We start from the raw sequence: 12,805 nt of genomic DNA on the forward strand, positions 1-12,805 counted from the left end.
ATCCGACATCTGTAAGACACTTACACTGTCAGATCTTAAGATGCAGTACCCCCTTCTGCCGCTGGGGGCATTTCTCATTGAAATGCCGCTTTGCGTATGCAAATGAGGACTTAAGCAGATCCACAAAGCTTTTAAGCATTGTGGTTTCTGCGTAAGTTACGATTTGCTTGCGCAAAACTAGGTCTGGTTTTACAATGTGTAAATTTAGTACACCATGTAAAATCAGACCTTTTTTTCGATCGCCGCGATTTTTTTTTTTAAATTTGAATTTTTTTTCCCGGCGCGTATTTTGTTTTTTTCCCGACGCAACTTTATTGTCCCGTCGCGATCCACAAAGCCCGGCGTAAATTAGGTTCGCGCGCTGCGCGCCGGGAAAAATGACGTCACACGCATGCGCAGTACGTCCGGCGCGGGAGCGCGCCTAATTTAAATGGGAATCGCCCATTTAAACTAGGAACGCCTTGCGACGGACGGAGTTAAGTTGCGCTGCCGCAATTTTCCGGGTAAGTGCTTTGAGAATCGGTACTTAATTTCGGAAAATTGCGGCAGTGTAACTTAACTCCCTAAAGTTAAGTTACGCACGATTTTTGAGAATTTGGCCCCTTGAGACTTTTACAACCACCTGAACAGCCCGCTTCCCCCGTGGAGGGATGTCCTTACAACGGTTTGGGTTCACAGTACTACTGGGCTCCAGCTGTTGAGGAACTACAAGTCCCACGAGGCATTGCAAGGCTGACGGTTACAAGCACGACTCCCACAGGCAGAGGCATGATGGGACTTGTAGTTTTGCAACAGCTGGAGGGCCGCAAGTTGGGCACCCATGAGCTAGATGATTGCTGGGTTAAATGTATGCATAATTCCATGTATATCTAAAATACTGTTGAAGATTATTTAAAAAATTTTAACAAACACAGAGCAGGTTGTCAGGTTTTCTGGAAATATCCTTCTATATCTGCATCTGATCAGCATTTGATGTTTTACAGCAAATGACAAAAGAAGAGCGGAAGACGATTAAGCAGTTGGACAAGTGTGACTTCAGGGAGATCCACAAGTATTTCTTTGATCGGAATGAGGAAAGGAAAGCTTTGCCTAAAGCGGCCAAACAGGTGAGATGTGCCGAGGGGTCTATCTCTATCGTACAATACAGGACGCGGGCCTCATATTCATAGACCCTGGGTTATATGCTTCTACTTTCAGGTGACTGGATACTTGCAAAGCTTTTAAGGACACCCCCCCCTCCTTTAACTCACCCCCTCGTTTAACTCACCCCCTCGTCTAACTCACCCCCTCGTCTAACTCACCCCCTCGTCTAACTCACCCCCTCGTCTAACTCACCCCCTCGTCTAACTCACCCCCTCGTCTAACTCACCCCCTCGTCTAACTCACCCCCTCGTCTAACTCACCCCCTCGTCTAACTCACCCCCTCGTCTAACTCACCCCCTCGTCTAACTCACCCCCTCGTCTAACTCACCCCCTCGTCTAACTCACCCCCTCGTCTAACTCACCCCCTCGTCTAACTCACCCCCTCGTCTAACTCACCCCCTCGTCTAACTCACCCCCTCGTCTAACTCACCCCCTCGTCTAACTCACCCCCTCGTCTAACTCCCCCCCTCGTCTAACTCTCCCCCTCGTCTAACTCACCCCCTCGTCTAACTCACCCCCTCGTCTAACTCACCCCCTCGTCTAACTCACCCCCTCGTCTAACTCACCCCCTCCTTTAACTCACCCCCTCCCATGAGTCCTCGGTTTTTTGCTAGTGCCCCATAGTGGTGGAATTCCTCTCCCTTACAGAGAAAATACTCTTCACTTAACTGGTTTGTTATTTTACTTTGTACTCTTTAACCACTTAAGACCCGGACCAAAATGCAGCCAAAGGACCAGGCCCCTTTTTGCGATTCGGCACTGCCTCGTTTTAACTGACAATTGCGCGGTCGTGCGACGTGGCTCCCAAACAAAATTGACGTCCTTTTTTTTTCCCACAAATAGAGCTTTCTTTTGGTGGTATTTGATCACCTCTGCGTTTTTTATTTTTTGCGCTATAAACAAAAATAGAGCGACAGTTTTGAAAAAAATTCAATATTTTTTACTTTTCGCTATAATAAATATCCCAAAAAATATATATTAAAAAAATAAGCGTTTATCGATTGGTTTGCGCAAAATTTATAGCGTTTACAAAATAGGGGATGGTTTTTTTTTTTTTTTTTTTTTTACTACTACTAATGGCAGCAATCTGCAATTTTTTTTTTCGTGACTGCGACATTATGGCGGACACTTTCGGACAATTTTGACACATTTTTGGGACCATTGTCATTTTCACAGCAAAAAATGCATTAATGCATTGTTTACTGTGAAAATGACAATTGCAGTTTGGGAGTTAACCACAAGGGAGCGCTGAAGGGGTTAAGTGTGACCTCATCCGTGTTTCTAACTGTTGGGGGGTGTGGCTGTAGGTGTGACGTCATCGATTGTGATTCCCTATATAAGGGAACACACGATCAATGACTGCGCCACAGTGAAGAACGGGGAAGCTGTGTTGACACACAGCTCTCCCCGTTCCTCAGCTCCGGGGACCAATCGCAGGACTCTAGCGGCGATCAGGTCCGCAAGTCCCGCGGCCACGGAGCTTCGGACCGGGTCACGGGCGCACGCCCGCAACCCACGGCTGGGCATTATACAATCACGTACAGGTACGTGATTGTGCCCAGCCGTGCCATTCTGCCGACGTATATCGGCGTTAGGCAGTCCTTAAGTGGTTAATGTCTAAACGGCAATAGAAAAAATTCTTCAGGACTGGTGCAAGCTTGGTAAAACCTTGGAAGCCGTGCCCAGACCTGATGCCATGGGATGGCCTGTAATGTTGCTTCTAGCACTGGATTCTGCATTGGGGTTCACCTCTGCACCCTAAGAAGGAAGATCTCTGTTATAGTTTGCCTTTCTCTGGGTCACAGACATCCCAGACTTCAGTCGGTGGCTTCAAAGGGGCACAAAATAGCGTTCCAAACGTTTACCCCTTCGCCGCTTTCTTTAACCACTTCCAGCCCATAGGACATCATATGGCAGGCATCATCCTGATATCTTTGTTTCCAGCTGGGGATTCCCTCACTTGTAAAAGCCCTCCTAGGGTTTGTTTAGCTGCTGGATTGCTTTTACAGGCAGCAGCAGGGGGTTTCCCCCCCGCCACCAGCCCAAGCCCCCCCCTCCTCCTCCTCACATTTCTCCAGTGCGTTTGGGAAGCCAGAGGTCCAATCCGGTGGCAGCACCGGATTATTATAGAGCTGGCCATGGACCAGATGGTCCCCGGCCATCTCTATAATCCTGGGAGACTGGAAGCGACGTCATGATGTCTTTCTGGCTCTGACAGATATAACCACTGCCATTTTTGTTTTTTCCACCCTGGAAAGCAGAGATCAATGTGTTAGTTTTTTTTTTTTTTTTATCTCATGCTTTTCTGGCTAGAGGAGACATCTGTTTGTTTGTTTGTTTTTTTAACCCCAGATCTCTCCATAAACAGGACCTGTCATGCCTTATTTCTATTACAAGGGAATTTACATTTCCTGTAATCGGAATAAAAGGGATTAAAAAAAAAATGGACAATGTAAAAATTTTAATAAGCTAAATTAAAGCGCCCAATTGAAGCGAACGCATACACGTAGGTTGCACCCGCATGGGTAAATGGCATTCACACCACACATGTGAGGTATCGCTGCAAACATTATAGCGAGAGCAACAATTCTAGCACTAGAACTCCTTTAACTCTAATCTGGTAACCTATATAAAAAAAAAAAAAATTTAAAGCATAGGCTATGGATATTTTTAAGTACCGAAGTTCGTGCCATTCCACGAGTGTGCGCAATTTTAAAGCGTGACATGTTAGTTATCTATTTACTTGGCGTAACATCATCTTTTATAATTTACCCAAAAATTGGGATATATATAGATATATATCCCAATTTTTGGGTAAAATATAAGATATTACACCAAGTAATATATATATATATAATTATATTTTTATTGTTAGTATTTATTTATTTTTTCATTAAAATTTATTAGTGTATTTTTTTCCCCCAAAAATTGCTGAGCAAATACCATGTGGCATGAAAAAATTGCAACACTCACTATTTCTTTTTATGCTCCCTGCTTAAAAAATATATATATTATGTATGTGTGTGTATAATATGTGTTTGTGTGTTATAAGTAAATTTCAAGCAAAAAATACGGATTTAAACTTCTACCAGAAAAGGCCTGGCCAGCAAGTGGTTAAAAGCAACTAAAATTTGTTCAAGATCAGTCAGCTTTGCAGAATCCCGTGAACCTTCTCCCATCTCGGAGGGTAGCCATTCCATTCCAATCCAGTACCTCTGGGGGGGGGGAGACACCTTTTGAAAATGTTTTATTTAAACCTGTTCATGATACCAAAATGGCGCATGGCGGTGCCAGGATCTGCAACGATCGAGGGATCGGCCGATATCGCGGGCGCCTTGGACAGGTAAGTGTCCTTATTAAAAATCAGCAGCTACAGTGTTTGTAGCTGCTGACTTTAAAAAAAAAAAATAAATCGCAGGTGAAACTCCGCTTTAAATGTTCTGTTGCTGACTGCTTGTGCCAGATACCACGGTATACCTTCAAAGGTCTAACACAGGGTTCGACAAAATCCTCTGGTCGCAATTGCGACTAGAATTAGGGACCTGGCGCCCGGGGAAGGAAGCTTGGGCCTGCAGAAGGCTGCGGCCTCAATTACCTGTGTCTCTGTGCGGATCGCACGGCAGGCCGGTAACTGAGGCCGCTTCCTTCTGTGATCTGGCGCCAACTTGTGGTCGCCGTTGGCATGACAAGTAAACCAGAAATTCGAATGGAGCTTCCCCTGTCTGTTTTCACTGCCATCTCCTTCCCTCGAATTAGAACCCCCAAACATTCTATATATTTTTTATTCTAACACCCTAGAGAATAAAATGGCGGTCGTTGCAATACTTTGTCACACCGTATTTGCGCAGCGGTCTTGAAAGCACACTTTCTCTTATCGTCCATGGATGGACACTGCTCCTTAAATCTTGACAAGTGGTACTAGGCAGAAACATGTTGGATAATTAAATACATGTTACATTAACAAAGTTGAACAGCCCCGCCCAGGGGGCGGTCCCTCCAGACATAACCCTCCTCACTGCAGCATGTAGCCTCAGTTTCGTTCTGCCTAGCAAGGAGAAGGACGTATGGCTCCCTTTGGGCCCAGCGCCCTGAGGAAAAGTTTATTTTTATTTATTTTTGTCTTTTGACTTCTGTCAACTGTCGGCTGAGAGACAGGCTGGATATTATAGATCCTTGTATTTTTCTCAGTCCGGCCAGCGAGCGTGAGCACACCTTTGCAAAGAGGCTGGGTCTGCCACGACATTCCCCATGACTCCTGAGGTGGCCGGTGAGCCTTGCTCCGAGGTCCACATATGACTGGGCTGTGGTGTTGTCTCACAGTGGACCGGGCCGACAGCTACCCTCCATTGCGGTTGTACGCGGTTGTATTGCGGTTGTCTGGAATGCGTCAGTGAAGTCGTAGCTTGGACGGATAAGTACAGTCCCTACCGCTTAGGTGGGGTGGTACGGCTGAGCCTTCCTGGGGTTTGGGTATCCTTCCTTCCCTGCTCCCTTTTTCCCTCTATTTCATTGCTGTGGGGGGGGGGGGGGGGGCTGAGGGACTGTGCGCTGGCCTATGTGTTTTTTACTGCTGGGGTCCTCCTTTTCTGGAGGTTTTGTGGTGCTGTGAAGCCTTTTTTGTTTTTCACCGTTTAAATTGCAGCCATTTTCCTGTGGCCGCGTGCTGATTCCTACGGCGCCGTTCTCCTCACACAGCACCACCGCAGATTACCTCACAGCTACCTCATGGTTTTCTCCTCACACACAGGTGTGTGCTGGAAACGGGCAGCAGCGCTGAGTACGCTCCTCAGGTGTAGTGAGTCCCCTGGGTAACCCCCCTGGTCAGCGCAGCAGGAGTGGTGGGTTTTTTGTTCCGGTCTGAACTGGGCCCTGGGAGTTTTTCCTTATAATGGTGTTAGTATCTGGGTCCTTCCCCAACATGCTGGGATTCCCACAGAGGCTTTATGGTTGGTCCTGGACACTTTTGTGCCAGGGTGGGGGCGGACTGCGGCCGGGCGTGGGTTAAGAGTGCCCCCTTTCCCCGTTATCCCCTGGGGAATGCTCTGTTATGGAGCCATGGACCAGATACCTGGGTCGGTGCAGGATAAGGCATTATGGGTGCGCTTCTCACTGCTGTACGGGACTCTCTTCAGCTGGATAGTGGAGCTGGGTCTCCATCGAGGGCTCGGTCTTTTTTGGTTCACAAATCGGACTGCTCTGTGTAGGTTTTTTCCTTCTGTGCCCTTCTTTGATAATTTCTTAGATGCGAAATGAGGAAAGCCGGTAAGGGCTTTTGTAGTCCCTCACCACCGGGCAGTTCAGTGCCCCTTTGAGGAGAGCCCTTTCAAGAGGTGGGCTTCCTCTCCGGTGGTGGACCCTCCGGGTGTAATGTATAGGTGGCCACTCTCCCTATTGCGGGAGGCCCCGCTTGTATGGATCTGACTGATGGCAGATCCGTAGTATTGACCCTTTCCATGTTTACCATGCTGGGGTCTGACTTGCGGCCAATTTTGTGGCCACTACTCTGGGGTCTCAGTCACTCACGGAGTGAGCATTTTGCACCAGACAGGGGAGGAGCGCCAACTCTCCCCTGAAGTTATTAGGCTAGCGGACCAGCTGGTCCAGGGCTTCATATAGGTCTGTGATGTTTCGTTGAATGCAGCGCCCTTGTTATCCAGGGCTTCTGTTTCAGAATGGGTTTATGCACACGGTGGTGTAGTGGTTAACTCCATTACTTGGCAGCAAGTGTGACGGACACTGACACCAATCTGCCTGGAGCTTGCATTGTCGCTCCCTGTGTCTGCGTGGGTTTCCTCCGGGTACTCCGGTTTCTTCCAAGGGCATGTGTGCATACACCTACATAATATTCATACACACTATGTGTGTGTATTATTTATGGGCAACCCTCCCAGGCCGTCAAAGGCCCAGCTGGGGGTCTAATCTGTCCCTGGGTGCGTAAGCCGATCACGCCGGCACCCAAATCCTGCCACTGTATGTAGCCTTCCCTCCCTGTCTCTAGGTGGGGGGGCGGCTTGCAGGTTCACAATTCGGTGAAACCTCCCTGCTCTCCGACCAGTGGGTCTGCGAGGTGGTCTCTTCGGTGTACTAGATAGGGTTTCCTCCTATCCACAGAACAAAGTTTTTTCCTCATGTCTTCCTCTCCCGGCCTGTCTTTCTGCCTTGGGCGGTGTGGGACTTGCTAAGCTGCGGGGCAATTTGACCTTTTCTGCAGGACGAGAGGTTTGGGGTTTTCTATGAGCCTCAGGCCCTGAATACCCTTGTGAACGTCGGGCAGTTCCGCATGGAATCCATTCGTTTGGTAGCTGCGCTCCATCCGGGGGACGTCTTGGCGTCCTCGGACATCAGGGACGCATACATGCATGTCCCGTTTTGTGCATGTCAGTGTTCTTTCTGTGCTTCATAGTGAGATAGGGCTCTCTGTTGATCTGGCAACATCACCATGGGTTTCCAGCTAGGAGCTCGCACTTATCCTAACTTTGTTGGGACAGCGAGACCTTGCCTCGTTGGCTACTTGGACGACTTTATTCTGAGAGCAGCTTCTTTCTCAGACCTAGTGGATGTGTTCTTCCCATTCAGACCCTCCAAAGATTCAGGTGGGTGTTAAACATTTGGGACAGAAGGTGTAGCTCAGTGGCAGCAAGCCCGCCTTCCATGTGTGCGACACAGGGTTCAAATCCTGGGCATGCTAGGTTCCGACTCAGCGAAGGTCCTTCTTCCCCTGGAGAAATTGCAGACGCTTCAGTCTGCAGGGAAGGTATTGGCATCACGCAATTGGTCTTCTCTCTGGGCTCCTGCTGGTCTGGGGCCTGTGGGTAGCCTCCTTCGAGGGGGTACTGTGTGCCCAGTTCCACACTATGGTTTTCCGGGGGAAATACTGTCCAGGTGGTAAGACACTTGTCTCTGAAATTATCAGATTTTGGTGTGCCACCTAGTCAGTCTTTCTGAGTTGGTGACGGAGATCCCCGACTCTTCAGTCCGAGAAGTTGTTTCTTCCTTCCAGTGGTCGGTGTTTGCGACGGATGCCAGCCTCAAGGGTTGTGGGGGCACCTGGGGGGTCCAGTCGGCTCTGAGTCGCTAGACTTGCGTGGATCTGTGACCACACCACCCTGTATGTCCCCCCTCTCGTCTGGTCTCGGTAGTTACCCAGGGTCGGGCCTAGCTAGTGCCTGGGTGGGAGACCGCCTGGGACTAGCCAGGTGCTGTGGACCCTGTCTACTGTTCATTGTCCTACTATTTTAGGCGATCAGGCTATGCTTCTCCTCGTGGTCCGGGAGGTTGCAAGGTCGTCCGATCTGGTTTTAGCCGGACAACGCCACGTCCGTGGCTTCGGTCTACCTTCAGGTATACCAGCAGGCGCAGTCGCCAGATGCTGGACCAGGGCGACTGGTCTTTGTGCTTGGGGTGTTTCAGCTCCCTTGTAGGTAGGTGAGCCTCACAGGGCATTCATCTCCTGGCTGCTCATCTCCACCGCAAGGGTGTCAGTTAGTGGTCAGGTCTAGTGATCTGGTACAGACGCGTCAGTCGCGCTGGTGGCCCTGTGGGGTCTGTATTGGCAATTTTTTGCTGTTCCGCCATTGTAGTTGCTTCCTCGGCTGCTCCACAGTGTGGAGGCTTAGGAGATCCAGATGATTCTAATCGCTCCAGCTTGACCTCGGCGTCCTTGGTTCGCCGTTCTCGGGGCGCCTGGTAGCGGAGGTCCCTCTGTCTCGAGGTCCCATACTTCACCCTGTTGTACAGTCACTGACTTGCTCAACATGGTTATTGGAAGCCAGACTTTAAGAGACCGGGGTCTGTCCGACTCGGTCATCTCAACAATGCTGAGGGCATGGTAGTCTTCTTCCGGAGGATCTTTCAGTGGCCTTTTTGCAGCCCGTTCCCTGGTGGGTACCTTTTTGTGCAGGGGGTTTGTCCTATACTTTCCCCTCTTGGCCTACCTCTTGCCCCATGAGCTTTGACTCTGGTGCTCTCGGTTCTTCTGGAACCTTCCTTTTGGAAACATCAGAGAGATTTTCTCTTGACACTATCTCAAAAGGTGGCCCGTTTAGTGGCCTTTACCTCTGTTAGAGGGGTTTCTGAGTTGGCGGTCTTGTCTTGCAAGCCGCCATGCTTGATCCTCCATAAGGATTAGGTGGTGGTGCGCCCGCGACCTTCCCTTCTTCCGAAGGTGGTTTCAGCCTTTCGCCGGAATAAGGACATTGTTCTACTATCCTTCTGTCCTCGGCCGGTGCATCCTACGGAGGTTGCCTTTCATACTTTAGGCGTGGTATGCGCTTCGCGGGTGTACCACCCTGCTTCGGCTCCGTTTCGGAGATCTGACTCTTTTGTGTCGGTGTCTGGTCCACAAAAGGGCCTGGCGGTCTCGTCGACCACCATTTCTCGGTGGATCAGGTAGGCTGTCCTACAGGCCTATGCTTTCTGGTCACGGCACTTTCGACCAGGGCAATTGGTGCTTCCTGATTGATTTATTTTTCGACATCATGAGTCGGTCTCACAGGTGTGCGAGGCGGCGACTTGGTCGTTCGTTCACGCCTTTTTTTTAGAATTTACATGGTTGCTGTGAGTGCATCTTCTGATGCTTCTTTCGGCCGCTAGTTTTTGCAGACGGCTGCTTAAAGTTGCACCTCCTCCGTTGAGCTCTGCTTGTTTTGGGGTGAAATTAAAATTGGTTTTACTGATGTATTCCCCCCCCCCCTTCGTTTTTGACACTGCTTAGGGACGTCCCACTTGTCAAGATTTAAGGAGCTGTGTCCGTCCATGGACGATAAGAGAAAATAGGATTTTTTTGTACTCACGTAAAGTCCTTGGACGTACACAGCCCCCACCCCTCCCTTTTTAGGTTTGTACTGCTTGTTCCGAACTGAGGCTGCAGTGAGGAGGGTTATGTCTAGTCCTCTCCTGTAAACAGGGAACATAACCCACTTGTCAAGATTTAAGGAGCTGTGTCCGTCCATGGACTCGGAGAAAAGGATTTTACGGTGAGTAAAAAAAATCCTATTTTTTGGGGGGGGGGAAATACACTTTTAGAAAATAATACAACAGTGAAGTTAACCCAATTTTTTTTATAGTGTGAAAGATAATGTTACGCCGAGTAAATTGAGACCCAACATGTCACGCTTCAAAATTGCGTCCGCTCGTGGAATGGCGACAAACTTTTACCCTTTAAAATCTCCATAGGTGACATTTAAAAAAATTCTACAGGTTGCATGTTTTAAGTTACAGAGGAGGTCTAGGGCTAGAATTATTGCTCTTGCTCTACCAATCGCGGCGAAACCTCACATGTGGTGTTAGAACATCGTTTACATATGCGGGCGCTGCTCAACGTATGCGTTCGCTTCTGCGCGTGAGCTCGACGGGACAGGGTGGGTTTTCTGGCTCCTAACTTTTTTAGCTGGCTCCGAGATTCAAGGCGAATTTGTCAAACCCTGTGGGGGTATGTATATGTGTGTGTGTATGTGTATGTATGTATGTGTGTGTGTGTGTGTATATGTATATGTATGTGTGTTTGTGTGTATAATATATATATATATATATATAGTGTGTATATATATATATGTGTGTGTGTGTATGTGTATGTATATGTATATATATATATATATATATATATATATATATATATATATATATATATATATATATATATATATATATATATATATATATATATATATACATATACACACACACACTTTGTTCTATATACAGCATTCAATGTAGGAATACACCATTATATATGCAGTAACTTTGTGTTCATTTTTTTCTCTTTTCACATTAGAAATTGAAAGAGGAGGCCAGTAAGCTTCAGGAGGAGTACGGTTACTGCATACTGGATGGCCATCGGGAAAAAATTGGCAACTTTAAAACTGAACCGCCAGGTCTGTTCCGCGGCCGAGGAGACCACCCCAAAATGGGAATGTTAAAAATGAGAATACGGCCGCGGGACGTCATTATAAACTGCAGCAAGTGAGTGAGCTCTCCCGTATTCTGCTTTTATCCTTTGCCAATCAGTTCACATGTGACACAGGAATCTAAAGCACAGCAATGCCAACTCCCGCCAAGTGAGACCATCACCTGCCATAACCCCTTCAGCTCTGGAGCGTTTACCCCCCCCTTCATGACCAGGTCATTTTTTGCTTGTTGGCACTGCATTACTTTGACAATATGACGGTCATGCAACACTTTACCCAAATTAAATACAGTAAAACCTTGGATTGCGAGCATAATTCGTTCCAGAAACATGTTTGTAATCCAAAGCACTTGTATATCAAAGCAAATTTCCCCATAAGAAATAATGGAAACTCAAATGATTTGTTCCACAACCATTTATTCATAGGTCCTTCAGTTTATAGTTCATATAAAAAGATTATAGCGATGTGATTGGTTGTGTGACCATAAAATGTCCGTCCACAAGGCGATTAGAAGCAAAATCCAGCAGGAGCTCCAAAGTATAAAAGAGAAGAGAGGCGCCTCTAAGTGTAGCAATATGTTGCTAAATGTTGTCCCTTCATTAACCACTTAAGCCCCGGGCCTGTTTTTCAGATTTGGTGTTTACGAAACTAAAACATTTTTTTTTTGCTAGAAAATTACTTAAAACCCCCAAACATTATATATATTTTTTTCTAACACCCTAGAGACTAAAATGGCAGTCATTGCAATACTTTTTGTCACACCGTATTTGCGCAGCGGTCTTACAAGCGCACTTTTTTTTGAAAAAAAATCACTTTTTTAAATTAAAAAATAAGACAACAATAAATTTGGCCCAATTTTTTTATATATTGTGAAAGATAATGTTACGCTGAGTAAAATGATACCCAACATGTCACGCTTAAAAATTGCGCCCGCTCGTGGCATGGCGTTAAACTTTTACCCTTAATCTCGATAGGCGACGTTTAAAAAATTCTACAGGTTGCATTTTTTGAGTTACAGAGTAGGTCTAGGGCTAGAATTTTTGCTCTCGCTCTAACGATCGCGGCGATACCTCGCTTGTGTGGTTTGAACACCGTTTTCATATGCGGGCGCTACTCGTCACGTATACGTTCGCTTCTACGCGCGAGCTCGTCGGGACGGGGCGCTTTAAAAAAAATTTTGGGGGGTTTTCGGATTTATTTTTATTTCTGTTGGGTATCATTTTACTCGGCGTAACATTATCTTTCACAATATATAAAAAAATTGGGCCAAATTTATTGTCTTATTTTTTAATTCAGAAAAGTGATTTTTTTCCAAAAAAAGTGCGCTTGTAAGACCACTGCGCAAATACGGTGTCACAAAAAGTATTGGAATGACCACTATTTTATTCTCTAGGGTGTTAGAAAAAAATATATATATAATGTTTGGGGGTTTTAAGTAATTTTCTAGCAGAAAAAACAGTTTTAGTCTTGCAAACACCAAATCTGAAAAAACACCTAAGGTCTGGAAGTGGTTAAATATGAGATCCGGGGTCAAAAAGAACTCAGATCTCATTTTTAGGCTTAAATGCAAAAAAAATAAAAAATTTGAAACTCATTTTTTCAAATGACAAAAAAAAAATGTTGCTTTAAGACGCTGGGCGGAACTGACGTTTTGACGTCACTTCCGCCCAGCAGAGCTATGGGGACGGGCGAATATTTTTCCTTCACTCGCAACCCCACACAGCTGCCGAACGGTCCCGATCTCCTGCGGGGGGGGG

At 46.9% G+C, this 12,805-nt stretch overlaps 1 protein-coding gene across 2 annotated transcripts in view; it reads left to right on the top strand.

The window, feature by feature from the left end:
* The window catches only part of TOP1MT (DNA topoisomerase I mitochondrial), a 138,670-nt gene that overhangs the window by 83,531 nt on the left and 42,334 nt on the right, over positions 1-12,805 (top strand). For both annotated transcript variants that reach the window (XM_040352129.1, XM_040352130.1), the window contains 2 exons: positions 984-1,106; positions 10,916-11,103. In XM_040352129.1, the coding sequence (XP_040208063.1) occupies positions 984-1,106; positions 10,916-11,103 (311 nt within the window). The remainder of the gene's footprint in view (positions 1-983; positions 1,107-10,915; positions 11,104-12,805) is intronic.

The sequence above is a fragment of the Rana temporaria genome, chromosome 5 (genome assembly GCF_905171775.1).
Source record: "Rana temporaria chromosome 5, aRanTem1.1, whole genome shotgun sequence".
Taxonomy (NCBI): domain Eukaryota; kingdom Metazoa; phylum Chordata; class Amphibia; order Anura; family Ranidae; genus Rana; species Rana temporaria.